This window comes from Dendrobium catenatum, unplaced genomic scaffold (assembly GCF_001605985.2).
Source record: "Dendrobium catenatum unplaced genomic scaffold, ASM160598v2 fragScaff_scaffold_621, whole genome shotgun sequence".
Lineage (NCBI taxonomy): Eukaryota > Viridiplantae > Streptophyta > Magnoliopsida > Asparagales > Orchidaceae > Dendrobium > Dendrobium catenatum.
In genome coordinates this window covers 20,285,186-20,309,969 of record NW_021319083.1, presented here as the reverse complement: position 1 = coordinate 20,309,969, position 24,784 = coordinate 20,285,186, and the positions used below count along the sequence as shown (strand labels likewise).

The following is a 24,784-nucleotide window of genomic DNA, read 5'->3' as shown; positions in this document are numbered from 1 at the left end:
TGCTTGAAAGATTAGCTATAAAAGCATAAAACGGTGAATATAGATTCTTGTGAGAGGTATATTTACTGATCACATATTTTTTACTTGGTTTCATTGACATTGTATATTTATTATGAGCCATTGGTATATTAAATTCAGAATTCGTGTTACATTATTAATGATGATCGGAGCTTGATTCGAATGGGTGGCTTTGTTATGGAAGTCCTCCAATGCTTATTGAGTGTTCTTGTTCTCTACTATACAAAATGCCTTAAGAATTTTTAATATGGCTAAAGTTTTGAGCTTAAGGAAGTTCAAGAGAAATGGAAGCTAGATGTCAATGGGATGGATATAAAACTCATATTTATGAATGGTATTAGAATTCTAGTCCTAAATGTGAATTTTAGAAAAAAAAAATGGGCTAGTTTTCAAAAAATATTATATCCATTGAAGTGTAGAATTTTTATTCTATTTTTGAATAATAATATTACACGTGTGCTGGCTGAGAGAAAAACAAATAAAAATGCATTTTATAGCTTTAATTTATGCCAAGTATTTTATGAGGCAAAGTATGAATAAATGCGGAACATCTAAAATTTTTTATAGGAATGATGAAGATAAGTCTATTTGTAGGATAAATTTAGGGTTTAGGAATATAAATGCAGAACTCTGAACCCTAGACTTTTAGAAAATGCCAATTTTTTATTAATAATTCTATTTTGTTTAGAGTATATATATGTAAGAGCTTTTATATACAATTTTTATTGAATAAAGAATTCTCTAAGAATTTAATGAAAATATTATTTTCCATTATCAACCCTTTATAACTTTGATATACATCAAAAAATTATATTGATCAGGCACGAATCTTGAAGCAAAATCAAATTTGAAACTTCAAAAATTAAATTGATGATCATCTCAACTTCAATTTTAGCAAACTTATAGTTAAGCTAAACGTCTCAAAAATATGAACACAAAGACACCAAATTCGACTCAATCTGAGCCCAAATGAGTTAAAATCAAAGACCCAAAGCACATTTGGAAGGTTCAAACCATAATTTGGATTACAAAACGGTTTTTAAACATTACATGCTTATAATCAAACCGAGCTGCTTGAGGAGACGAATCCAACAAGCCCAATATTATAAAATTTTTTATATCATTAAGACATTCAAATGTCTAGTAAACCGTCCACGATCGAGGATTCAACATCGGCCGTTCATTCAAACCACTCCCAATTTACTATTGATTTTCATTCTAATTATTGGTCATGTTACTATCAGAAAACTATAAATAGACACCTCATTTCTCATGAGAGGTGGGGTGAGCAATGAGGAAGAAGGGGACCCAAGCAAAAGGAGGAGGAGAACGAAGAGAGCTCTCTTATCACCACACTCCTGCTCGACGATCTCCAAACTTTAGCCCGTACATCGATTAACGTTGGACTTTCGTCTGTCACCGAACCTTTACCAATCGTCGGACTTTCGTCGGATTTCTACCCAACGCCAGAGTTATGTCCATCGACAGACTTTTACCTGACGCCGAACTTCCGCCCGTCACTGGATTCCTATCCGACACTGAACTTCTGCTCGTTACCTCACTTCTGCCCATCACCAGACTTTTGTCCATCATCAGACTTTTGTTAGACTTATACCAGACGCCGACCTTCCGCCCCTCACCATACTTCAGCATGTCGCGGGACTTTCATCGAGCTTAATTCTACCCGACCCAAAACTTCTGCACATCTCCGGACTTTCATCGGACTTCTACCTGACATTATACTTCTGCTCGTCGTCAGACTTCTGCCCGTCGCCGGACTTTCATCATACTTCTACCCGACACTAAACTTCTGCCCATCACCGAATTTTCGTATGACTTCTACCTGACGTCAAACTTCCGCCCATCGTCAGACTTCAGCCCATCGTCGGACATTCATTGGACTTCTATCCGATGCCAAACTTTTACCCATCGTCGGACTTTCACCTGTCACGTCGGACTTCTGCCCAACGTCAGACTTTCGTCAGTCAACAGACCTTCCATCCTCCATCGCCCAATAACTACGGTCCTTTTTACCTCTATCACCTGATAACGGTACTTCTGACCTCCGTCGCCCACCAACTACTGTCCTTCCGACCTCTATTGCCAGACAATGTTATTTTCGCCCTTCATCGCCCACCGATTATGGTCCTTTCAACCAAACAAATATGTCAACAATGATTCTTTCTATTTCCACCACGGAACAAACTCTGTATGATGTATATTTGTTACATCAAGCCAAGACCTTCCCTTCAATGAAGGGCCTCATTTGTAATCAACTGCAAATATTAGTGGATTCAATCAAACTGGACTAGGCCCTGCAGTTTTTCCCCTATTGTTGACAAACATGCAAAACAAACATATTTTTTAAAAATAAGAAGAAAAAAAATTAAAAACGGAAAGGTCTTCACAATATTCAACCATAAAACTCTCAACAGTTTCCATTCGCAGAAATTACAACCACCAAAACCACCATTAATATCGGAGAAACAAATCACAAACTTCAAATGCCACTACATCAATGTCCAAACATATAAAAAAAATACATACAAAATTTTTTTGTATTATATTATAAGAATCGCCTTCCCTTTTCTTTCACAAAAAAAGCCAATAATTTCAGAAATAAGTAAATAAATATTATCTCACGCTTCTCCTTCTTCCGCTTCTCCTCCTCTCAATCTTCCTCCATTGCCGCAATGCCGGATGAAGAAAGCTTCGGAATCAGCGACTACAAAGGAAACAAATTAATCAACAGATTGGTTTGCTTCAACGCGACGTTGACAACGTCGTCGGGGCTATGGCTCGGCGACCGGCCGCTGGAGTTCGCCTTCCCCATCCTTCTTCTACAGCTAATCGTAATATTTCTCGCCGCTCGGCTCAGCCACGCCGTCCTCAGCCGCATCGGCCTCCCGCAACCTCTCTCGCACGTCATAGTAAGTACGTACGTTCAACTTTTTTTAATTTATTGATTATTATAATTGTTATATATTTATGTTTGAGTAATGAATAATTATTTTGAATTTATTATTTGAATTGCGGTGCAATAAATTTTATTATTTTTCTTTGTAAAATCACGTGATTTTATTTTCAATGATTTTATATTTTTATTTAGATTTATTTGGAATAGCTTTTGACTATTATTTTTTTTGTTGTTTTCAAATGAAATCTTAATTGATAACTCTATTATTTAACTGATTTTAAAATAAATATAATAATTTTGAGAGTAATTTTAGCCAAATTTTTATCAGAATGGCCTAATTTTGTTCTCATCAATAGCTTTGTAATTTGTATAATATATTGATTTTTTTTTTGTAAATGAAATATACATATAAGATAAAAATATAAGATATATAATATTAGTGTTTTTCTTTCAATATTTTCCTATTCTATAACATAATATATAATATTATTAATTTTAGAATATAAATTACTTAGTTTGGAACATTTTAAAAAAATTACTACTGAAGATTTTGACAATTTATCCTAAAAAATAAAATAATTCAAGATATCCTAACTAAAGCCAATTTTACAAACAAAAATAATAAATTTATTGAATATGAATTATATCCAAAAAATTTGCTCATGCAATGCTTTTGTTTTTTTAATAAATCCTTCAAATCGCATCCTAAAAGCTTTTAGAATTTAATACTTTCAAAATTTGTTTAATCAAACTTTACTTCATTCATAAAATCCTACTTAACAAATAACCCATAAATTATTTGTTAAAAATATTTAAGTCAAAATTTCAAAAATAGCCTTAAGTTCTTGGGGGAATTTACATACATAACATTCAAAATTATTTAATTTATATATTTCACATCTAAACTTTATTATTTACCCCAACTTTAACTAATATCATTAGATACTGTGAAATCTCAAACCTGATGAGAACCTGTAAAATAAACTATAAAGCATAAAAGCATAGGAGTAAAAAGGAAGAAGAGTTCAGAGAGATATACCTTGAATCATTCTCATAGTATATTTCCAGCATGATACAAAAGTGCTTGTTCAGCCTATAAATAGATGGAGGAGGAATTATCATTCCGTTGGAGAGAAGTTTCTAGAGAGGTAGTGGAGCCGTGAGTTGTCAGGCTGCTGGCAGAGGGTTTAGTGTGTCCATGTACTCGATGTGCTAACATGCCCCCTCAAATTAACAATCCTAAGATAAGATGGTTAGTTTGTTTCGCTTTTCCTGGAAGCAGTTCGCTGCGAGAGAGATTTGGTGAGGATGTTTGCAGGCTGATCTACAGAGTTGATGTGGAGTACTGCAATTTCCTTGTTCTTAATGTGATGGCTTATAAAGTGGTAGTCTATCTTGATATGTTTGGTTCAGGCATGAAAGACTGGATTATTTGGTAGAGCCATTGCTAAAATGTTATCGTAGAATAAGTAGGAAGGTTGGGATTGTGGAGCTTGGAATTCAGCTAGTAGGCGGTGAAGCCATAAGGTGTTTGAGGTTGTTGCGGCTAATGCCCAGTATTCGGCCTCCGTGGAGGACTTGGTGACAGTTACTTGCTTCTTAACGCACCATGATACTAGATTTGTACCGAGAAAAGAACAAAAGTCGGCGATTGATTTTCGATCTGTGTGGTCTGATGCCCAGTCGACATCGATGTATGTATACAATATCAAGTCAATATATATGATGGGAAGACCATAGTTCAATGTGTCTTGTATGTACAGAAGGAGGCTTTTTAAAGCTTAAAAGTGAGTGATTGAAGGAGTATGCATGTGTTGACATATTTGGTTTGTTGCGAAGGCAATATCTGGTCTAGTGATTGTTAGATATTGTAGGGAGCCGGCTAATTTCCTGTAAAGAGTTTGGTTGTCTAGTGGTTGATCGATGAGGCTAGTTTTGTTTGGTTTGAGGGTTGTGGGTGTTGGAGTTGGTTTGCAAGTGGAAAACCCGCTTGCTTTGAGTATTTTGGTGACATATTGTGACTGATCCAGAAAATAACCCTTCGAGGTTTTGGAGATTCTAGTGTCAAGAAGAGAGATACATGTCCTAAATCTTTAAAGGAGAGATCGGACTGTAGGTTGTGTAAGGAGAAGTTGGATAGAGTTGTGATCGGTGCTAGTGATGAGCATGTCATCAACATATATAAGTATGTACATTTGGACGGTGCCTTTTCGATATAGTAGAAGGGAGGGATTCGACTTGCTGAACTGAAAACTGGCTACTTGTAAGTGAGATGTGAGCTTGTTGTACCACTAACGCGGTGATTTCTTTAGGATGTACATGACTTTGTGTAGCTTACAGACGCCGTTTGGGAGTTGTTTGTTAACAAAGTCCGTTGGTTGTCTCATGTAGACATCTTCCTCTTGATCACCATGAAGGAAAGCATTGGAGACGTCGGGTTGAGTGACTGACCAGTTCCTTTGGAGGCCGATGGTAAGAAGGATGCGGATGGTGGGTAGCTTGGCTATTGGACTGAATATTTCTTTATAGTCTATACCATATTGTTGATCGAAGCCTTCAAAGATGATGCGAGCTTTGTACCTCTTGATTTCACTATTTAATTGTAGTTTGGTTTTGTTTGTCCATTTGTAGCCTAGTATAGAGTGATGGGATGGCATATATACGAGTGACCACGCCCTACCTATGAAGGGCCTGAATCTCATCGATCATGGTAGCACGCAAGGATGGATTTTTGTTTGCATGGGTGAAAGTAGGTGTGGAGGTATCACTAGTTGTGGCAAGGAGATCGAAGATTGGGTTGGATTTGACTATGCTTGATTTGAGTCTAGTTTGCATGGGGTGGATTGGTGGAGGTGGCAGGATTGTGATTAGGTTGGTGGGAGTTGTTAATGGTGCAATTGGGATGCTGGTGTTAGGATGATCAGTGATGGGGTGGGGGGGGGATTCTTAGCAGTGAGATTGGTTCTGGACGTGAGAACTGAGAGGTAGTGGATGGGAGGTTGTGATTGGTTGGGATGGTGGAGATGGGAAGTAGTGTGAGAGGTGTTGTGTTGGTGTATGGTGACAGTGGAGTGGATTTGGAGGTGGGGGGATTGTTTTGAAAGGGAAAAATATGCTCATTAAATACAATGTGTCGTGAAACATGCATGTATTTTATTTGTCATTTTGTTGAAGCGCCTACAACCTTTATGGGTGGGAGTATATCCTATGAATATGCATTCATGTGAGCATGGTGCTAGCTTGTTTGGTGCGTGATGCCTAAGCCATGGGAAGCATAGGCAACCGAAACTCCTAAGGTGGTGATATGTGTGTGGTGAGCAGCATAGTAGTTGGAAGGGAATTTGTAGATTACGAGCTTTAGTGGGTAACCTATTGATCAGGTAGTTTGTGGTGAGTAAGGCATTTTCCTAGAAGGGATTGGGGAGATTTACTGCAAGTAATAGAGTGTGAGCCGTGTCTAGGAGATGTCGGTGTTTTCGTTCAGCTATAACATTTTGCTCAGGTGTGTATGAGTATCTGAGTTGGTGAATGATGCCAAGGTTGGAGAGAAAGGATTTGAAGTTCGTGCCTGTGTATTCTCCTCCTTCGTCAGAGCTAAGTATTTTGATTTTTGTATTAAATTGGTTATGAATCATATTAGAGAATTTTTGGAATTTGGATAATGTTTCGTCTTTAGAGTTCATCAAATATAACCAACAAAATCATGAGTGGTCATCTATGAATGTAATGTAGTATTTGTAACCGTTAAGAGAAGCGACAGGAGCTGGTCCCCAAACATCTGTATGGATTAATTGTAGGGGAGCAGTTACATAATTTGAAGTAGTAGGAAAAGATAGTTTATGGCTCCTGGCCAAGTTACAAAATTTGCAAACTATAGCGTAGAGGAGATACATATAAGAGGATCTAATTTTGATAGAGTATGCATGATGAGTTGATGTGGATGACCAAGACGAGCATGGCAGGATATGTCTGAGGATGATTTATAGCTGAGAGCATAGGTGTGTGTAGACAATTTGACTAATAACATGTTGAGGTTGTCATGACTCCTACCACGCAGAAGGATTTGGTTGTTCTGTAGATTCTTTATTTGGAAGCCAGAGGAATCAAATGAAATGGAACAATTGCTATCAGATGTTAGATTATATATGGAAAGGAGGATGTACGAGAGCAAATCGTGAAGGAGATTGTGTAAAAATAACTTATGATTGGATTGTGGGAGGGGTAGGATGCAATCACCGCTATTTTGAATAGGTAGAGTGCTGCCATTTGTGATAGAGATCGAGTTCGAACCTTGGAAGGGAAGTGATTGTTGTAAATTTTTAGCATTTGATGTAAGGTGAGTTGAAGCTCTAAAATCTAACACCCATTCGGTTGGAGAGGAGAGCAACAGGTGTGTAAGCATTGCACGAGGTGGTGGGGAGTGTAGTTAAGGTTGCATCTGTGCAAGCAGGCGGTGGCTATATGATCGAATTTGTTGCAGATTTGACATGTAGGCCTGGAGGTTGTGGCGGGTTGTTCTTGAACCTGCGGAACCTGGGTTTCGATTGGTAAATCCTCATCCCTGATTAGAGCGAGAGGTTTGAAAGGGATTGCCTCTGCCGCAGATGGGGCGAGTGTTGGAGTAGAAAGCTACATTGTCCTTTGAGATTGATGTGTCTTTGAGTATTTAAGTTTGAATGTTAATCTCCTCGCTGCAAAGTAGCAAGTAGAGAACCTCCAGACTGATAGGAGTATGGAAGATGCGGATGGATGTTTTGAAGGAGTTGTATGCCACAGGGAGACTATTTAGGATGTAGTGGATGATGTCTTTGGTTTCAACTTTAGATCTAGCTGCCGCAATATTGTCGACAATGCCTTTAACTTGCACGAGGTAGTGTTTCATTGAGCTATCCCCCGTGGTAATGTTATGTAGTTCATTTTTGAGTTGAATGACTCGTGAACAATTAGTAGGTTGAAGCCGGCTCTCTAGGGTTCTCCATATGTCCTTGGTTGTGGACAGGTTCAGTATATATGGTAAGGTGGTAGGAAAACTGGTGGAGAAAAGTGCTAAAATGAGATTTTGGTTGATGAGATTTTATAGACGGTGGTCTGCATATGTCATGTTGGAGGGTGGAAGTTGGGCGCCGGTAAGATATCTTTCGAACCTGTTAGCGGAGAAGAGTTTAAGGGTTTGTAGCCTCTAGATGGCGTAGTTCTCATTGTTGAGTTGAATGGTGACTATATGCTTGATGTTGGAGATGAGAAACTTGATTGGGGAGGGGACGGTGAACTCGACCATGGAAGCGAATAGTGATGAAACGGGTTGGGATGCCGACTGGGAGCTAGAAGCCTGGTTTTCAGACATTCTATCTAGATGAGAGAATTGTTAAGCTTTAAGGCTCTGATACCATGTGAAATCTTGATCCTGATGAGAACCTGTAAAAGAAAATATAAAGCATAAAAGCATATGAGTAAAAAGGAAGAAGAGCCCAGAGAGATATCCCTTAAATCATTCTCATAGTATATTTCCAGCAGCATACAAAAGAGCTTGTTCAGCCTATATATAAAAGGAGAAAAATTATCATTCCGTTTGAGAGAAGTTTCTAGAGAGGTAGTGGAACCGTGAGTTGTTAGGCTGCTGGCAGATGGTGTAGTGCGTCCACGTACTCCATGTGCTAACAGATATAAGCCTTAGCTTGAAAACAAGTGCATCGATTGGGCTGAGATAGAGGTGTAAGTGAGTCAAGTTGACTCATGAACCGACTCGAGTTTGGCTAGATAATGGCTCATGAGCTGAGCTCAATGAGCTAACGAGCCAAGTTTGAGCTAATTCAAACTCAGACTCATAAGCTTGTGAGCTAGCTTGTTTAAAAAAAATATTAATTCAAAATATAAATAAAATATATTAGAATTGAAAATTTTAAATGCAAAGTTGCTAAAAATTTTAAAATTATATATCAAATTCTTATATTAAATAACTCTTTATTATTTTTCTTATAATTTCACAATCTTTTTACTATTTTATTATAATAATTGCAAAATTCATAATAAATTTTTTTCACTTTAAGAATAATTGAGCCGACTCAAGCTTAAGTGGGAGGTCTTAAGTTCAAGTCAACTTGTTTACCCTCCTAGGCTGAGATGAGCTCACAGATAGGCAGTGTTGGGCTCGCAATCAAGGGCATCGACATCTTTGACGATGATGTCGATGCGACAGACAACTTGTTGCTAGGATTATAAATTTTTAGAGAGGGTATTAATTAATTTTGATGTTATGAATGTCATTTATAAACAATAAAATATAGATGTGAAATCTATAAATTAGATAATTTTGTGTGTTATGAATGAAAAAGCGCCTAAATATTTTTTGGTAATAATTTATAGTTAATTAATTAATCATAAATTCTGTTCACTCAGGCTTCGTTTGGGACGGCTTTTTTATTGCTTTTTAAAATAGAGTTTTAGTACAATTTTTTTTTTATTTTTGTACTAAAACTCCGTTTTAGAAAGCAATAAAAAAGCCGTCCCAAACGAAGACTCAATAACTAACAAGTACTCGATCACTCTAAGCAGGCGGGACTGCTCCTCGGCCCCTCCGGCCTCTCCCACAGCCGGAAGCTTCAACGAACCCTCTTCCCCAAAGAAAGCTGGGTTCATCTCGACCACATTTCCCTCCTCGCCTTCATCCTCTTCATCTTCATCGTCGCCGTGAAGATCGATCTTGGCCAAATCCGAAAATCCGGCCGCAAATCCGTCGCAATCGCCCAAATCGGCACCGCCCTACCGTTCATCACCATATTCATCGCCGTCCTTTTCCACCCCACCATCCAAATGAACGAAATCGTCCGTAACTACATCATCCACTTCGCCGGTCGATGGGCTCTCACCTCCAACATCGTTATTTCCTCTCTCCTCGCCGAGTTCAACCTCCTCACTACAAAACTCGGCCGACTCGCGATGTCCTCGTCCCTCCTCTCCGATTTCTACTGCGTAATCATCAGCGCGACTTTTTTGTTTGTGACGACGATGGTTTATCAGTCGGTGGCTTTGGGGCTGACTTTCCTCTTTTCTTGCTGCGGGTTTGTTGCGGCGATTTGGTTGTTTGCGAGGCCGGTGGCGCTTTGGATTATACGGCGAACGCCGGAGGGCTCGCCGATGGATGAGGCGCTGTTTTTGGTTATTTTACTTATGGCGATCGGCTCCAGCATTGCAGGTACGGTAAAATTAGAGTTTATTTTTATTTTTAATTTATTTTATAAATTGAATTACTATATTCAATTATCATATTGTGGTGAATTCTAAAGGGTTTAAATTTATATTAAAATTAATACAATTTAGGAGAATATATATATATATATTATTAGTTGCATTACAATTTAGAAATAAAATTGAAATATTATGATATAGATTTAGTAAAATAATTTTTTAAATTTAAATTTTATTTTAAGATTAATGATTTTTTGAAAAAAAAAATTATTTTACACTAATCTCAAACAAGCAATTTAATAATTTTAAGATCGATGATTTTTAATAGAAAATTTTGATACAACTTTATTCTTAAACATTAAACTTTTGATAAATGATAGAATCTCATTGAAGGAAAAAAGAATGATTTTGCATTATAGAAATTTTAAGTGTTTTTAAATATTTTAAATAGGATTAAAAAATTTAGATAATAATATTTGACCCAATTCGTATTAGGATCATATTAAAAATTTTCCATTACATTTAATTTGTTGATAATATAAAATCATTTTAATATTTTGCCACTTTTATAATATATTTATAATAAATACTTAATTTGTTTTAAAGTTTCTACAAATTAAAATAACATAATTTTATGACATTTAAATATATATTAATTAAATGTTCCATACTAATTTTTAAATACTTTTGATTAAAATTCAGTAAAAATATTCTGATCTAATTTTTTTCCTTAAAATATAACTATAAAAATAAACTTTAGTCACATATCATTAAAAATTATATATAAAAGCTAAATTATAATCATATTTTATTTTAAAACATACAATAAAATAACATTCTTAATTATGAGGGGTGTCAAAAAAAGGTTAATTATTATGTGCGGTTACCAAATGACATCCAAAGATAAATGAGAGCGTGCCCGTCACTTTTTTTACCGTAGATTATTGTTGTGTGCCGAGTGACGTGTTGTGCTCTCATTCGTCTCGGGACGGTCTGGCGCCCGCACAAAATAATTTCTCGTCAAAATGTGTTGATGGGTCAAGTTTCGATCATATCAAATTCAGTCAACTTGAACTCAATCAATTTGATAAAGGAGTCAAAAGCCCCATACCGAATCCAACTCGTTAATACATTTTAAATAATTTTTTACAAAATTTATTAACAATCAAAATTTACATATTTAATAAAAAAAATAAGAGCATTATACAGTCATGACACAAGTAAAAGAAACTTAGACAAGAAAATATTAAACAAGTCATTTTTTAGTCAAAAATAAATTCACGAGTCAATCTAACCTAACTGATTTATTAAACGAGTCAATTCGAACTTGAATTTTTACAATCAAGTTTTAATGAGATTGAAGAGTTGATCATTTAAATGGGATTGAAGAGTTGATTAGGGATGTCAATTTTTAACACGACCTGAAACACGACCCGAACCCGACCCGGAAAATTCTGGGTTCGGGTCAACCCGAACCCGAAACGGGTCGAGTTCGGATTGAATAAATCAAACCGTTTTAAAAATCGGGTCGGGTTCTGGTTGACCCAGCAACCCGAAATTGACCCGAAAGTAACACGAAAACTCATATTTGACCCGAAAACCCGAGATTGACCCGAAAATCTAATATTGACCCGAAAACTAGCAATGTCAACTTCGGATCAGTCGTGTCGGGTTGACCCAGACCCGAATCGGGTCGGATTCGGGTCCAGAAACCTGACCCGTTTTTAAAAATGTGTCAGGTTCGGGTTGACCCGAACAGTGCTGGGTCAGTTTCAAATTCGACCCGAACCCGACCCGCTGACCCGAATTGACACCCCTAGAGTTGATCATTTATTGATACACCTAATAAAAAACTATTTATAATTTTTTCGTATTTTAAAACATAAAAAAAAAAAATAAAATATATTTTTAAACGTTTTTAGCTATTTGCAGGGGAGCTTATAGGGCAGAGCGTGACATTTGGGCCGCTATTGCTGGGTGTAATCATTCCGGGAGGCCCGCCACTGGGGACGGCGGTGGTGGACCGGCTGGAGCGGCTGGTCTCAACGCTGTTCTTGCCGGCATTTCTGGTCATAGCTGGGCTGAGAAGTAACTTGTATGAAGTGGTGAGCGGAGCGATGTGGCTCCCAATGACCTACCTTATCGTTATCAGCGTGGTGGCTAAGTTCATCGGAGTTATTGCCTCCTGCCTCTACTGTAAGATGAGCTTTCGCGACGGATTTGTGCTGGCGCTTATTCTCAATTCGCGAGGGATTATTGAGATCAATACGTTCAATAGTCTCGAAGACTTCAATGTAAGTGGCTTCAATCTCTCTTTTTCATTAGAATTTTATGATCCGACCTGCCATTTCGATCTAAATTTGACCTGAAAATGGTTTGGATTACAAATTTTGACCCATTTATAATTGAATTTGGGTTGATCAGTCAATCCGATTTTAATCTGAAAGTGATATATTTATATTTTTGCCTTAAATATTTTATTTGTTGGTATCATCTTTTTATTTTTATGAATTAAATTAAAATATATAATTAATGTTAAAACATATATATTTTTAAAATTAAAATAAATTATCGGGTCGGGTCTCGGGTTGTTAGGGGGCGAGTTTGGTTGATCGAATTCAGGTTAGGTTAATTTTAGGTTAGACCCAGACCCTATAGAAATCTGCACTAAGGTGAAGAGTGAGCAGAGAAGGATCAAGAAAAATAGTAAGGACTGAACATAGAGGCAAAGCTTAAGTGTATTTCATTAATTTGTATCGGTACAATAAGTGGTATATATAATAGAAGCAACATTGTAGTAAAGTTCCTGAGTTAGTTAGATAGCAAGAGAATAAACAGAACTGTTGCAGGTAGTGGCTGAGTTGGCGGAACTGTTGCAAGTAGTGGCTGAGTTGGCGGAACTGCTACAAATAGTGGCTGGGGTGGCGGTATGAGTAATGATTTCCTGTAGTGGTAGATCATCTGAATTGCTTATGCTTTCACCGCCCGTCAAGTTGAGGGTTGGATAAACCGTCAACTTGGATCAGAATTCAGAGAACCGTGGTGTAGGAAGGAACTTTGTGAAAATGTCATCAATTTGATCTTGAGAGCAAACATGATGAACAACCACAGAGTTGGAGTTAATGCAGTCACGTATAAAATGATGATCAATATCAATGTCTTTGGTTCGGGCATGAAAGACGGGATTTGTAGCAATTGACATGGCAGAAATATTATCAAAATATAGTGGGGTAGTATCCAAGGGAATAGAAAAATCCTCGTATATACGACGAAGCCATATTAATTCAGTAGTTGTGGCTACTAAGGAACGGTATTCAGCTTCAGTGGAGGATCGAGCAATGGTTGACTGCTTTTTAACACACCAAGAGAGGAGGTTCAGTCCAAGGAAAATACATAATCCGATTGTAGATTTGCGGTCCAAGGTGTCGCCAGTCCAATCAGCATTAGCATAGGCAATAAGATGTAAATCTATTTTTTGAAGAAGGAGACCATATGTGGCAGTGCCCTTGAGGCAAAGAAGAATTCGTTTAAGGGATAGAAAATGGTGATCCATTTGATTGTGCGTATGCTGACAAATCTTATTGACAACAACGACAATGTCCGGACGAGTTGTAGTTAAGTACTAAAGGGACTTGTAAGTTAGGGGAAAAGAGCTGGATTATGGAATGCAACTGGAAGATTGATTGGCTGAGGGGATTTGGCAGGCAAAGGATTTGTTAATGGCTTACAATAAGCCATTCCGGTTGTATTGAGCAGGTCTATGATATAAGATTGTTGAGACAGACATAGCCCATTAGGAGATGAGTGGATGTCGATGCCTAGAAAGCGGGATATAATGCACATGTTACGAATATTAAAGTGTGAATTGAGTTGATGACGTACTGTGGAAATTGATGATTGATCATTGCCTGTTATTAAGATATCATCAACACATATAAGTTTGTAAATTCTAATATTATGATGATTAAACAACATAAAAGAGGTGTTGGGAGAGCTGTGATGAAGCCTTGTTGCTGGTGGTAGGATGATAGTGTAGCAAATCATTATTGGGGAGCTTGTTTTAGACCATAGAGGGCCTTGTGGAGCAAGCAAACATGATCTGGATGTTGAGGGTCTTTGAATCCTTGTGGTTAAGTCATAAACATTGTCTCATGTAGTTTGCCAAGAAGAAAAGAATTTACAACATCTAACTAAATAATGGGCCAGTTGAAGTGCAATTGTAATAAACAAACATATTGTGGGAGACTTTGCAACTGGGCTGAAGGTTTCCAAGTAATCGATACCATATTCTTGTTTGTAGCCTAGTGCAACTAGTCTTGCTTTGTAACGGGCAATGGAGCCATCTGAGTGATAATTAATTTTGAAGATCCATTTATTGCATATGACATGTTGATTTGGGATAGGAGACACAAGAGTCCATGTGCCTTGGGACTGCAATGCATGAAATTCATGTGATAGTGCCTTTCTCCATTGAGAGTGTTTGATGGTTGAGGAGAAGCATGTTGGAGTTTCAGAAATGGTGTGAGAAAAATTGAGTATTTGACGAGGTTTGAGATTTGCCAGTTTGCTATCGGGTGAGCGAGGGGGGGGGGGTGGGGGGGTGAGGAGGGAATTGAATATGTAGGTGTGGTGTTAGAGGAGTAAGAAGTGGGTAGAGTAGAATGCGAGGAGGAGTTGTGTGCGGGTAGGCTGTTGGAAGGATGAGGAGTGGAATTGGAAGGGCTATTGGAAGAATTAGTTGAGATGGATGAATGTATGGAGGGAGGAGTGTTTGATGTTGTGGTGTTTATAGCAGCAAGTGTAGGAAAGGGTGGTAAGGTGTATGGTGGAAGAGGAGTAGATAGACTAGACATGGGAGAAGATGTAGGAAATGGGTTGGTGGTGAATTCATCAAAGACAACATCTCTAGAGATGAAAGTTTGGCCCCTAGCGGAACTATAGAAACAATAACCTTTTTTGTGAAGCAGGATATCCAAGAAAAATACAGGGAGCAGAGCGAGCAACAAGTTTGTAGTCTAAGTAGGGGCGAAGCCAAGGATAGCAACGACAACCAAAGACACAAAGAGGAGTTTAGTTTGGCGATTTATTATGAAGTAGTTGATATGGGGATAAATTTGATGTAGTGGGAGGAGGTAAATGATTAAGTGGGCTGCAGTGATAGCATCTTTAACCCATAAATTTGGGGAAATATGTGCTTCAATGAGAAGAGCACGAATAGTGTCGAGGAGGTGGCGATGTTTACGTCCAGCTATGCCATTTTGCTACGGTGTGTATGGACAATTGAATTTATGGTTTATACCATGGGTTTTAAGAAAAAAATTTAGAGCAGTGTTCATGAATTTGCCTTCGCCGTCAGTTCACAGGATGAGGATAGAAAAGTTAAATTTTTTTCTAAAAATTTTTTGAAGTTGATTATGTTCATTATTGTTTTTTATTTTAGTTTCATTGAATTACAAAAATGAAACTCTTTTTTTTGAAAATAAAGCCAAATTTAATGAGAAAAATCATCAATAAGAATTAAATAAAATATGAAACCATCGTTAGAAATAAAATGTGAGTGACCCCATACATTAGCATGAATTAGATTTAGAGGTATAGAAGAAAAACTATTTGATTTATTAAAAGGTAAACGGTGGCTATTTTCTAAAGTACACGAGATACATTTAGTATTAGGAGATGACTAGGGAATACATAAAGTGGGATTTTTTTTTTTTTTTTTTTGCTATGGCTGTAAGAGTGGCTTAGCTTGGTTGACCCAACCGTTCGTCCCAGAGGGAAGACGAGGTAGCGGGAAGAGCTAGTAGAGAAACTAAAATAGTTATCGGATGAAGAGTTACTAAACAGAGGCCATCACAACAGGGACTTTAAAGAAGTGTGCGGAGGTTTGTCCGATCCTTAATTGTGTAACCATTGTGATCAAAAGTAACAATGCAATTATTGTCAATAGTTAACTGGGAAATAGAAAGAAGTTGGTGAGAGAGATGAGGAACATGAATAATAGGTTTGAGAGAGAGACTAAGTGACGGAGTGGGCAAAAGACCATTCCTAGAATGGAGAATATGTAATGAACAGCCATTGCCGACTAGTACTTGGTCTGAGCCATTATATGTAAAAGGTTGATATACAAATTGCAAATCTGGAGTGAGATGAGCTGTGGCGCCACTGTCTAGGTACTAGGGTGAGGAATTGTCTGTTGGAACAGCTATAGTTATGTTGGCAAGGAGAGCATTCTATGTAAATGGGGTTGGGGGAAGATAGCTCAGATCTGTTTGAGGCCAACAGTTGAATGTTGAATGCCCATGTTTACCACATATTTAGCATTTAATAAGCGGTCTGTTGTCTATAGGCCCAGCAGACAAAGAGTGCCCAGGAGATCGTCCGCTTCCACTAGTATAGGGGAACCATCCACGACCGTGATGATGAACGGAGGCAAGAATAAGGTGAGAATCGGCTGAAAGATGATGTTCTGTTAAGGTCAATTCCTTGGTTGGTTCAGTGGCTAAGTTAACCTCTTCACTGCATAAGAGGGAGTACAGATCTTTAAGGTTTATTGGTGTGAGTTTTGTCCGAATAGAAGTCTTGAAGGATTGGTACTTTGATGATAAACCATTCAGGATGTAGATAATGATATATTCCATGTCAACAGACTCACTGGCGGCAACAAAATGTTGTCTACAAGACGTTTTATAGTGGACAGATAATCAGTCATGGATTGATTCTTTATGGTGACGGTGTGAAGCTCATTTTTGAGTTGGATTACGCGAGATTAATTTGTGGACCCGAGTCGGCATTCAAGCGTCACCCAAATCAAATGCCAGGTCTCTATATTGAGGATATACTTTAGAATGGATTGAGAGATTATGGAATACAATGCTACGGCTAAGTTTTGATAAATGAGAATCCATATGGTGTGCTGCGGATTAGGTGATTTTTGACTGTTATCGGACTGGAGATGGGGAGCTGGGCATGGTTTTGAGCCGTCAAGGAAACAGTCGAAGCCATTTGCAGTGAAAATTTTGAGAATCTGAGATCACCACAAGGGATAGTTGTCGGCGAGTAGCTGTATGTGTACAATGTTCTTGATGTTTGATACCAAAAATTTCAACTAAGAAGGAATGGACAGATCGTTGAGCTTTAGAACAAAGGATACGGAGTGGGCAAAAGACCATTCCTAGAATGGAGAATATGTAATGAACAGCCATTGCCGACTAGTACTTGGTCTGAGCCATTATATGTAAAAGGTTGATATACAAATTGCAAATCTGGAGTGAGATGAGCTGTGGCGCCACTGTTTAGGTACTAGGGTGAGGAATTGTCTGTTGGAGCAGCTATAGTTATGTTGGCAAGGAGAGCATTCTAATAAGTGATATATATATATAGAAGCAACATGGTAGTAAAGTTCCTGACTTAGTTAGATAGCATGAGAATAAACAGAACTGCTGCATGTAGTAGTGGCTAAGTTGGCGGTATGGTGGTTGTTGCGGGTAGCGGCTAAGTTGGCGGAATTGTTGCAAATAGTGGTTGAGTTGGCGGAACTGAAACAAGTAGTGCTAGGTTGGCAGTATGAGTAATGATTTCCTATGATGGTAGATCATCTGAATTTCTTATGCTTTCAAACCCAACTTATTGAACCATTTTGACACTGGTCAAAAATATATGCTTGACATTTAAATTATTAACCTTATTTTATGATAGTGTGGATGTTGCGATGTAATCTGGTTGGGGAAGGGCATTTGGGATTGGCAGAGATGCAATCCATTGATCGAGAGATTATTCTGTGCGGTGTCCGAACGTGTCTGGAGGCCAATCCGGATGCACCACGTCATCCAATGTACTATGCATTGAGTGATGTGGTGCGTCTTGATTAGCCCTCTGTTGTATCCGGACGCTGCATGTAATAAATTTTCTGATCGATGATGAAGAACAAGATGAGAGGAAGGCATAACTCATTCAATTATTATAAAATATATTTACAACGACTGAAAATAAAAAAATTAGGATAAAATATATATTTTTTGAAGAGAGTAACTAATAAAATTTACATTTTAAATATGTAAGTTCAAATAATTTTGAGTGTAAAGTATGTAAAATCTTCTTAATTTTAAGATGAATAAATTACCTGAACTAGGCTTTATTGCAAATGCGGCGTTTTCTTTTTCATCTTCTTTCCAATTAGAAAACTGATGTTTTACTCACATAAAAAAATACAATTTTGATCAGCTACTTTCCGCCGAACTGTACGCCGTCAACATCGTCGGAATCGTCGCCGTGGGAGGAATCTCTGCCATGTTCCTCAAAGCTTTCTACTGCCCATCCAGCCTTATGCCTGCAAACCGCCGAAGAACCGTCCAAGCCTGTGCCGGCGTGGTGGAACTCCGCGTTCTCACCTGCGTTCACGGCGAAGACCACGTCCCTCCTCTCCTCACTCTCACCGACGCTCTCTCCCCCACCTCTTCCTCCCCCCTCTGCATCTATCTCCTCCATCTCAGCCCTCTTGTCGGCCGCAGCAACACCATTCTCGCTCCTTACAAGAAGAAACAGCGTAGCAGGAGCTCCTTCCGTTCAGTTTCGGGCGTCTCCTCTTCCTTGGCGGCAGCCGCCGCCGCCGCCTCCAACTCCGCCGCCAAAGCACCCACTCTCTCCGACCGCATCGTTAACTCCTTCGTCTCGCTCGAGCGGCAATATCCCACAGGTCTCTTCACCATCCAACCCTTCATCGGAGTCTCGCCTTACGCCACCATGCACGACGACATCTGCTCCCTCGCCGCCGATAAGATGGTAAGCATTATTTTTATTTTATAGTTATATTTAAAAAAATGAGTTTTAAGTTTTAACTGAGAAAAAAAATTAAAAAATACAAGTGAATCACGATGGTATCAATCTAATTGAATTTCTTTGAGATTAGTGCGAATAATTTATATTTAATTAATTTCAAAATAAATTCAATAATATCTAAGCTACTTTGATATGATTTTTATTCATATTAAAATGGGCTTGAACCTTCATTTTATAACTATCTTTAATAGATTTTTTATTTACACAAATATTAACAAAACACTTTTGGAAAATTAAAATAAAAATAAAATATGAGAGAAAATGATTGGATCCCAAATTAAAATTGGCTAAACGCTTGCTTTTAAGTCATACAATATAATTAAATAGTTAGATAGATATTCAAAACTCAAAATTTCCGCAGTGCGATCTGATCCTCCTCCCCTTCCACCGCCGAATCGACGCCGACGTCCCCTTAGAATCCGTCAACCCCGCCGTCCGCTCATTCAACACAAACGTCCTTCTCTACGCCCCGTGCTCCGTCGCCATCCTCATCAACTGCGGCCTCTCCGCCCCACCAATCTCCGCCCTCTCCTCCCCTCACGCCCACCGCGTCGCCCTCTTCTTCCTGGGCGGGCCCGACGACCGCGAAGCCCTCGCCATCGCCGCCCGCATGGCCGAGAACCCCTGCATCGACCTCTTCATACTAAGACTGCTTCTGCCTTCTGAGAAAAGGGAAACGGAAGGTAAGGAAGAGGAGATGGACGACGAGGCAATTCAAGAGTTCAGATTGAGAACCGGTGAGGTGGAGACTGTGGAGTATAGGGAGGAGGAGGTGAAGGAAGGGGCGGAGACGGTGAGGTTGATGAGAGAAATGAGTGAGAGGTGTGGGTTGCTGATAGTGGGGAGAGCGGAAGGGAGAGTGACGCCGTTCACGGCCGGATTGGAGATGTGGAGTGAGTATCCAGAGCTCGGAGTGATTGGGGATATATTGGCGTCGAAGGATTTTGGGGGGAATGCGTCGGTGATGGTGGTTCAGCAGAGTTCGAAGGTGGAGGATGGTGGAGGGGCGATGAGGAGGATGGCGAGTAGGCAGAGCTCGAAAACAGAGTGTGTGACAAAAACAGAGAGTGTGGAGATTTAAGGGGAGGGTGGGAGGAGAAGATGGTTTGAATGGATTGATATTTATTATTATTATTACTATTATTATTATTATTATTTTCTTTTGAAGAGATTTATGATAAAATATTTTGTTTTGGAGAAATTATAAAAAAAGGTTTAATTTAAATTTTAAATTTAAAAAATCACAAACAGAAAAGTTGTCTTAGGTTTCGTTTGGGATGTCTTTTTTATTTCTTAAAACAGTTTTATAAGAAAATTTTGAATAAAAAAAAATATTTTGAAAAGTAGGAAAAAAAAAATGTCCCAAAGAAGCCATTTAATTTTTTTTATTTTTTAGGCAGTCATTGCTACCCGTTGGAAGAGAATTAGGGGCAATTTAAATCCCCATTTCTACTAACTTTTTACCAATTCTACCTCAAATTCTCATTGCCACGTTGCTTTTCTAAATTTTAGTGGATTTTAATATTTTATATGTATTCATGGAGCTATTTGGAATAGGGGGTCAAAATTGAGTCACGGGTTCAGATTCAAATTCAATTCAGAACTGACCAAACACTATTCGACCTGACCAGAACCCGATCCATTTTTGGAACAATCTTCGTGCTCGAAGATGAAAGTATGTTTTTAACGGCCGCGTTAGCAAGTTTTCTTTTTTTTTTTTTTGGCGATGAAATTTGATTAGTATTTTTTTTTTTATAAATATTTGTTTGAATCGCTTGTATTATTGTTGATTTATGCATGATGAATGGATCATTAAGTAATGTTTATTGTGGCTCATCAATCGGACATGTCCGACCACCGACATACTTAGACACAAGTTCGTCTAAAATTATCAACTCACCCTCTTATCTTAGCATCAAATAAACTATATTACTGGTCATTTCAATATAACTTTTTATTAAAAATTACAAATAAAGGGCTATATTAAAAATACTTTTTTTTTTGCTTCTTTTTATTAAAAATCACTCTTCCTAAAATTCTCTATATTAATTGACTAAATAGCCAATATAAAATTGGTGTATATAATGGTCTTAATTTACCCAATTTTTCTCCCTTTCAAATTATATGCTTTAATTTTAAGTATTACTAACATTGTTCACCAAAACTTCATTAACTTTTTTTTTTTTTGAATGGGGTATCCACCAGTTGGCACTCTCAAAAGGGCACTAGGCGGCGTAACTAATCCTTGGCTGATCTAGAAGAGGCACCCACCACAAAAACCTCATAGCTTGCACTTGATTGGGCCCTACTTAAGAGGCGCTGCAGCTCGAGAGGAATCGAGCATGAATTAGGAGGTTCCTAATCGTACTCGTCCATCAACAAAGCTAAACAATGACGAGTTTCATTAATTTTACTACTCACACATTTCTATTACAATACTAACACTAAAATTTTGAAGTAATAATATTAATACAACCAAATCATAGATCATGAAACTCTTAATCTTGATAAATCAAAGCCAATATATTTGCAATGACATCTAAGCTAAAGTTTCAAATTTTAGACTTATAAATTAAGATTACCAATAAAGAATTCTAAACACTCAATAAAACAAGAAAATACTCATTAAAACAATCATTAAAAGATCCATTTTTACCAAACAATAAACAAATAGTAACTACGATACGAATAACGAAGAAAAACAAATATCCGATCATTCCCTAATTATGTTATCATCCTAATTACCTGAAGCTAAGAACTAAACGGAAGGCTTACTAATAAAGTAACGGTAAGCCGCAACTTTCCGTCGCCGAGAACCAGTGTTATCGACGGATAACACCACCTTGCCGGCTTCTCTCGACGTGAACAAGCCATGGACTGGCGCCTCCGCCGCCGGCGAAATCCGCCGTGCTTTCTCCACCGTGACTTTGAAGCTTCCCTTCGCGCTCGGCACGAACTCCGCCGAGTAATACACTTCCCAGCCGACCACCACTATGTCCCACGTTATCGTCGCTCCCGCCTTTACAGTAAAACTTCATCTTATTAGCCGCATTTCGTCGAATAGCTTGCACGCGGTTGTGTATTGTATAGAAAGGGAAGAGCGGAAAGGAATCTTACCTCGATGCGGTCGATTTCTAGGTTAACCTTCTCTCCTCCTTTAATGGTGAATTCGGTTGCTGGCTTGGGTGGACCGTTCTTGAGATCGCCCGGCCTGCTAAACCCTCCGTATTGAACTGGCAGGAGCTCCGGCCGGATAAACCTGCAAAAAGATCAAAATGCGAATCTGTTCTATTCATTTCTCTGCGGCAACAAGCTTCTTCAGATATAGCGGTAGCGATTTCGTGAAAAAAAAAAGCTCAGGTGGAGATCACAGGGGAAATGAGAGGGAAAGAGGTATTCAATTTTACCTGTAGAGAGTTTCGGCTACATTGCCGTTCCTGACGATGACGAATTTGCTCTTGGTTCTCTCCGTCAGAAATGGGCTGATCATAGAGTAAATCATGCTGAAGTACCATGGGACGTTTATAAACACCTGCATCGTCCATCAATCCGCAATGTTTTCGGGCGAGATCAGTACCTGCGGTAAATGTCCAAAACATGTAAAGAGGGCAAAAATCTAACCTTGATGGCGACCATTTCAGGGTAGTTGTTCTGAAACAGGGGAAGGATCTGGTTCGACAGCTCGCGGAGCTCGCGCCTGGGAAAATCTTTCATATCGGTGACCTGAATGATGGAGTTGATGCCGCCGGGCTTAAGCTGGAGAAGCCGCACGCCGCGCTCCATGACTTGAACCCGCCAACGGAGGAAGCGCTTTAGCTTCTCGCCGTCGCCGAAAACGCGATCATACTTCGCTCTGTCTTTGAAGACACCATAGCCATTGTAGCAAACAGGATGCCCTGCACGGTCCCATCCGTGCATGTAAGCCACAACTCCTTCAAGCTCCTCGAAGCCCAGCTTCTCCTCCACCACCCCATCAGCGGCAAACTCCGCCCTCCATTCTAAGCACCGCAGCAGCATCGCGTGTGCCAGCGACGCACTGAAATCCCTCGCGCGCAAGAACTTTTGAAGCACCACATCTGCGCGTTCATCCCCGCCTACAAGAGGGATCCCCCACATCGTAGCCGATGGAAAGGAAGACGAAAGCCGTTTTTTGAGATCTATGAGGGCTTTAAGCTCTCCTGTCTTAAGATGGCTAATGAGATAAGAATCCTCTTTGAAGGAAGATGAGCGGCCAAGGGTCGTGCTCGCCGCCTCCATCAGAGAGCCGATCAAGCTCTTCTTCGTCGGCCGCGATTTCTCCATATTGCTCGATGAAATTTCTCAGTTAGGAGGTTGGAGGTAACCGGTAAGATTACGAGTTTAACGAGGCATTGGAGTTAAATAGCTTTTTATCTATATAATAATTATTAATTATTTCAGCCACGTTTTAAGTCGTGGTCCGGCACCGGTTTAGCTTTTATAGTAATCGCGGAACAGCTTATAACGGTAAAGGTTCGTGCTCTGAAGCTGTTCCGGTGTACCGCAGACCACGAATGCTTTTGGCGGGAGCCGCCAGCAGCCAACCGGGCCAGCGGTTCAAATTTCGAACCCGCCGGCGGCGGCAGGGAGGGAGAACCGAAGGACACGTCTGGAAGTCGCGGTAGCCGAGGTGGGTCCCACCGACCAGTTATGTCGTTATTCCGTTATGTCGTTATGGATTGAAGAACCGGTTTAAAAACCGGCCCTATAGATCAAATAAAATTGAATTAAGTTTTATTAAAAATTCTTTAAGAACCAAATAAATCTGAATTTTTTTTTTTGAGAAAATAATAAATCTGAATTTTAAAAATTTAGACATAAATTGTCATCTATAAGTGATGATTTTAACACCTCTAATATTTGATAAGAACTTACTATAAAATAAGTTTCTCTTTTTTTATAATATATGAGTCAACTACTTATGAGCTAACTTGTATTTATATAATTGAGCTCAAACATGGATAACTAGTCAAACTCAAGCCCATATCAGGGCTCTTTGAGCTTGATTGGATTTTTTACACCTCTAGTTGTCTACCACAATTCATTGCTTACTATCATTTTTTAAAGATTATCTGAACATAATGTACATGGTCTCCTTACATTCCTCCCACTTAATAGTTAGCATCAACTAATGCTAATTGCTACTTGACGCTCATCATCATTTAATGCATGTCATTTACAAATGTTTCATTACCCTACATCAATTATCACATGATGTTTATCACAACTTAATGTTTTTCATCACCTTTTGTTACCCTATTAATCACATTTTCTTAATATTTAAAGTCGTCATGAATTAAGCTAAGTTCCACAAACTACGCATATATAGACGGCTATTGGTAAGAATTTTAATATATTTTAATAATTTCTTTGGTCATACATGCTATTCTAAATATGTTGAAGAAATATATGCTTTTTAGAGAACCCATTGTTTTTGAGTTGCACAGACACACTTACAATTGCCATGAGGACCAGCATTAGGTGGATGAGCGAGTGAGGAGGGCACATATAAGTAAATCATATTACAATGCTTAAAAAATATTATAAATGAATATTATATGATAATTAATATTATGTTATGCTTTATAGGTTGAGTATACATGTCTGTGAGAGAGACAGGCTGCAGCTGGCAAGGGATCCTCTAGGAGTTCCACAGATATTTCTGATTATCGTACTTGGCCATAGACAGTATGAGAAATGAAGAAGGGACAAGTGTATGAATTAGGCTTATATGTATATGCATATGAGGGATAATCCTCTACTGCCTCCATCTACTCTACATATAACTAGGATAGTCAAGTTAACCAACAA

At 38.6% G+C, this 24,784-nt stretch overlaps 2 protein-coding genes across 2 annotated transcripts; one reads left to right on the top strand and one right to left on the bottom strand.

The window, feature by feature from the left end:
• Positions 1 to 2,711: 2,711 nt before the first annotated feature.
• On the top strand, positions 2,712 to 20,112 carry LOC110111492 (cation/H(+) antiporter 15). The gene is made up of 5 exons (XM_028695009.1): positions 2,712 to 2,948; positions 9,464 to 10,127; positions 12,053 to 12,414; positions 18,341 to 18,898; positions 19,317 to 20,112. The coding sequence occupies exons 1-5, from the start codon at positions 2,712 to 2,714 to the stop codon at positions 20,034 to 20,036; spliced, it is 2,541 nt and encodes an 846-aa protein (XP_028550842.1). The 3' UTR covers positions 20,037 to 20,112.
• Positions 20,113 to 21,595: 1,483 nt separating this feature from the next.
• On the bottom strand, positions 21,596 to 23,288 carry LOC110111488 (patellin-6). The gene is made up of 4 exons (XM_020843393.2): positions 22,577 to 23,288; positions 22,363 to 22,487; positions 22,073 to 22,214; positions 21,596 to 21,974 (listed from the first exon to the last, which is right to left on the bottom strand). Exons 1-4 carry the CDS (start codon positions 23,255 to 23,257, stop codon positions 21,714 to 21,716), a joined length of 1,209 nt encoding a protein of 402 aa, XP_020699052.1. The 5' UTR covers positions 23,258 to 23,288; the 3' UTR covers positions 21,596 to 21,713.
• Positions 23,289 to 24,784: the final 1,496 nt, after the last annotated feature.

Coding starts and splice junctions, on each gene's coding strand:
- LOC110111488 (XM_020843393.2), bottom strand. CDS start 23,257: ATGGAGAAATCGCGGCCGACGAAGAAGAGCTTGATCGGCTCTCTGATG. Junction 22,215..22,362: donor GTAGCCGAAACTCTCTACAG/GTAAAATTGAAT, acceptor ATCTTTTTGCAG/GTTTATCCGGCCGGAGCTCC. Junction 21,975..22,072: donor TAGAAATCGACCGCATCGAG/GTAAGATTCCTT, acceptor TTTACTGTAAAG/GCGGGAGCGACGATAACGTG.
- LOC110111492 (XM_028695009.1), top strand. CDS start 2,712: ATGCCGGATGAAGAAAGCTTCGGAATCAGCGACTACAAAGGAAACAAA. Junction 2,949..9,463: donor AACCTCTCTCGCACGTCATA/GTAAGTACGTAC, acceptor CTCAATAACTAA/CAAGTACTCGATCACTCTAA. Junction 18,899..19,316: donor CCCTCGCCGCCGATAAGATG/GTAAGCATTATT, acceptor AAATTTCCGCAG/TGCGATCTGATCCTCCTCCC.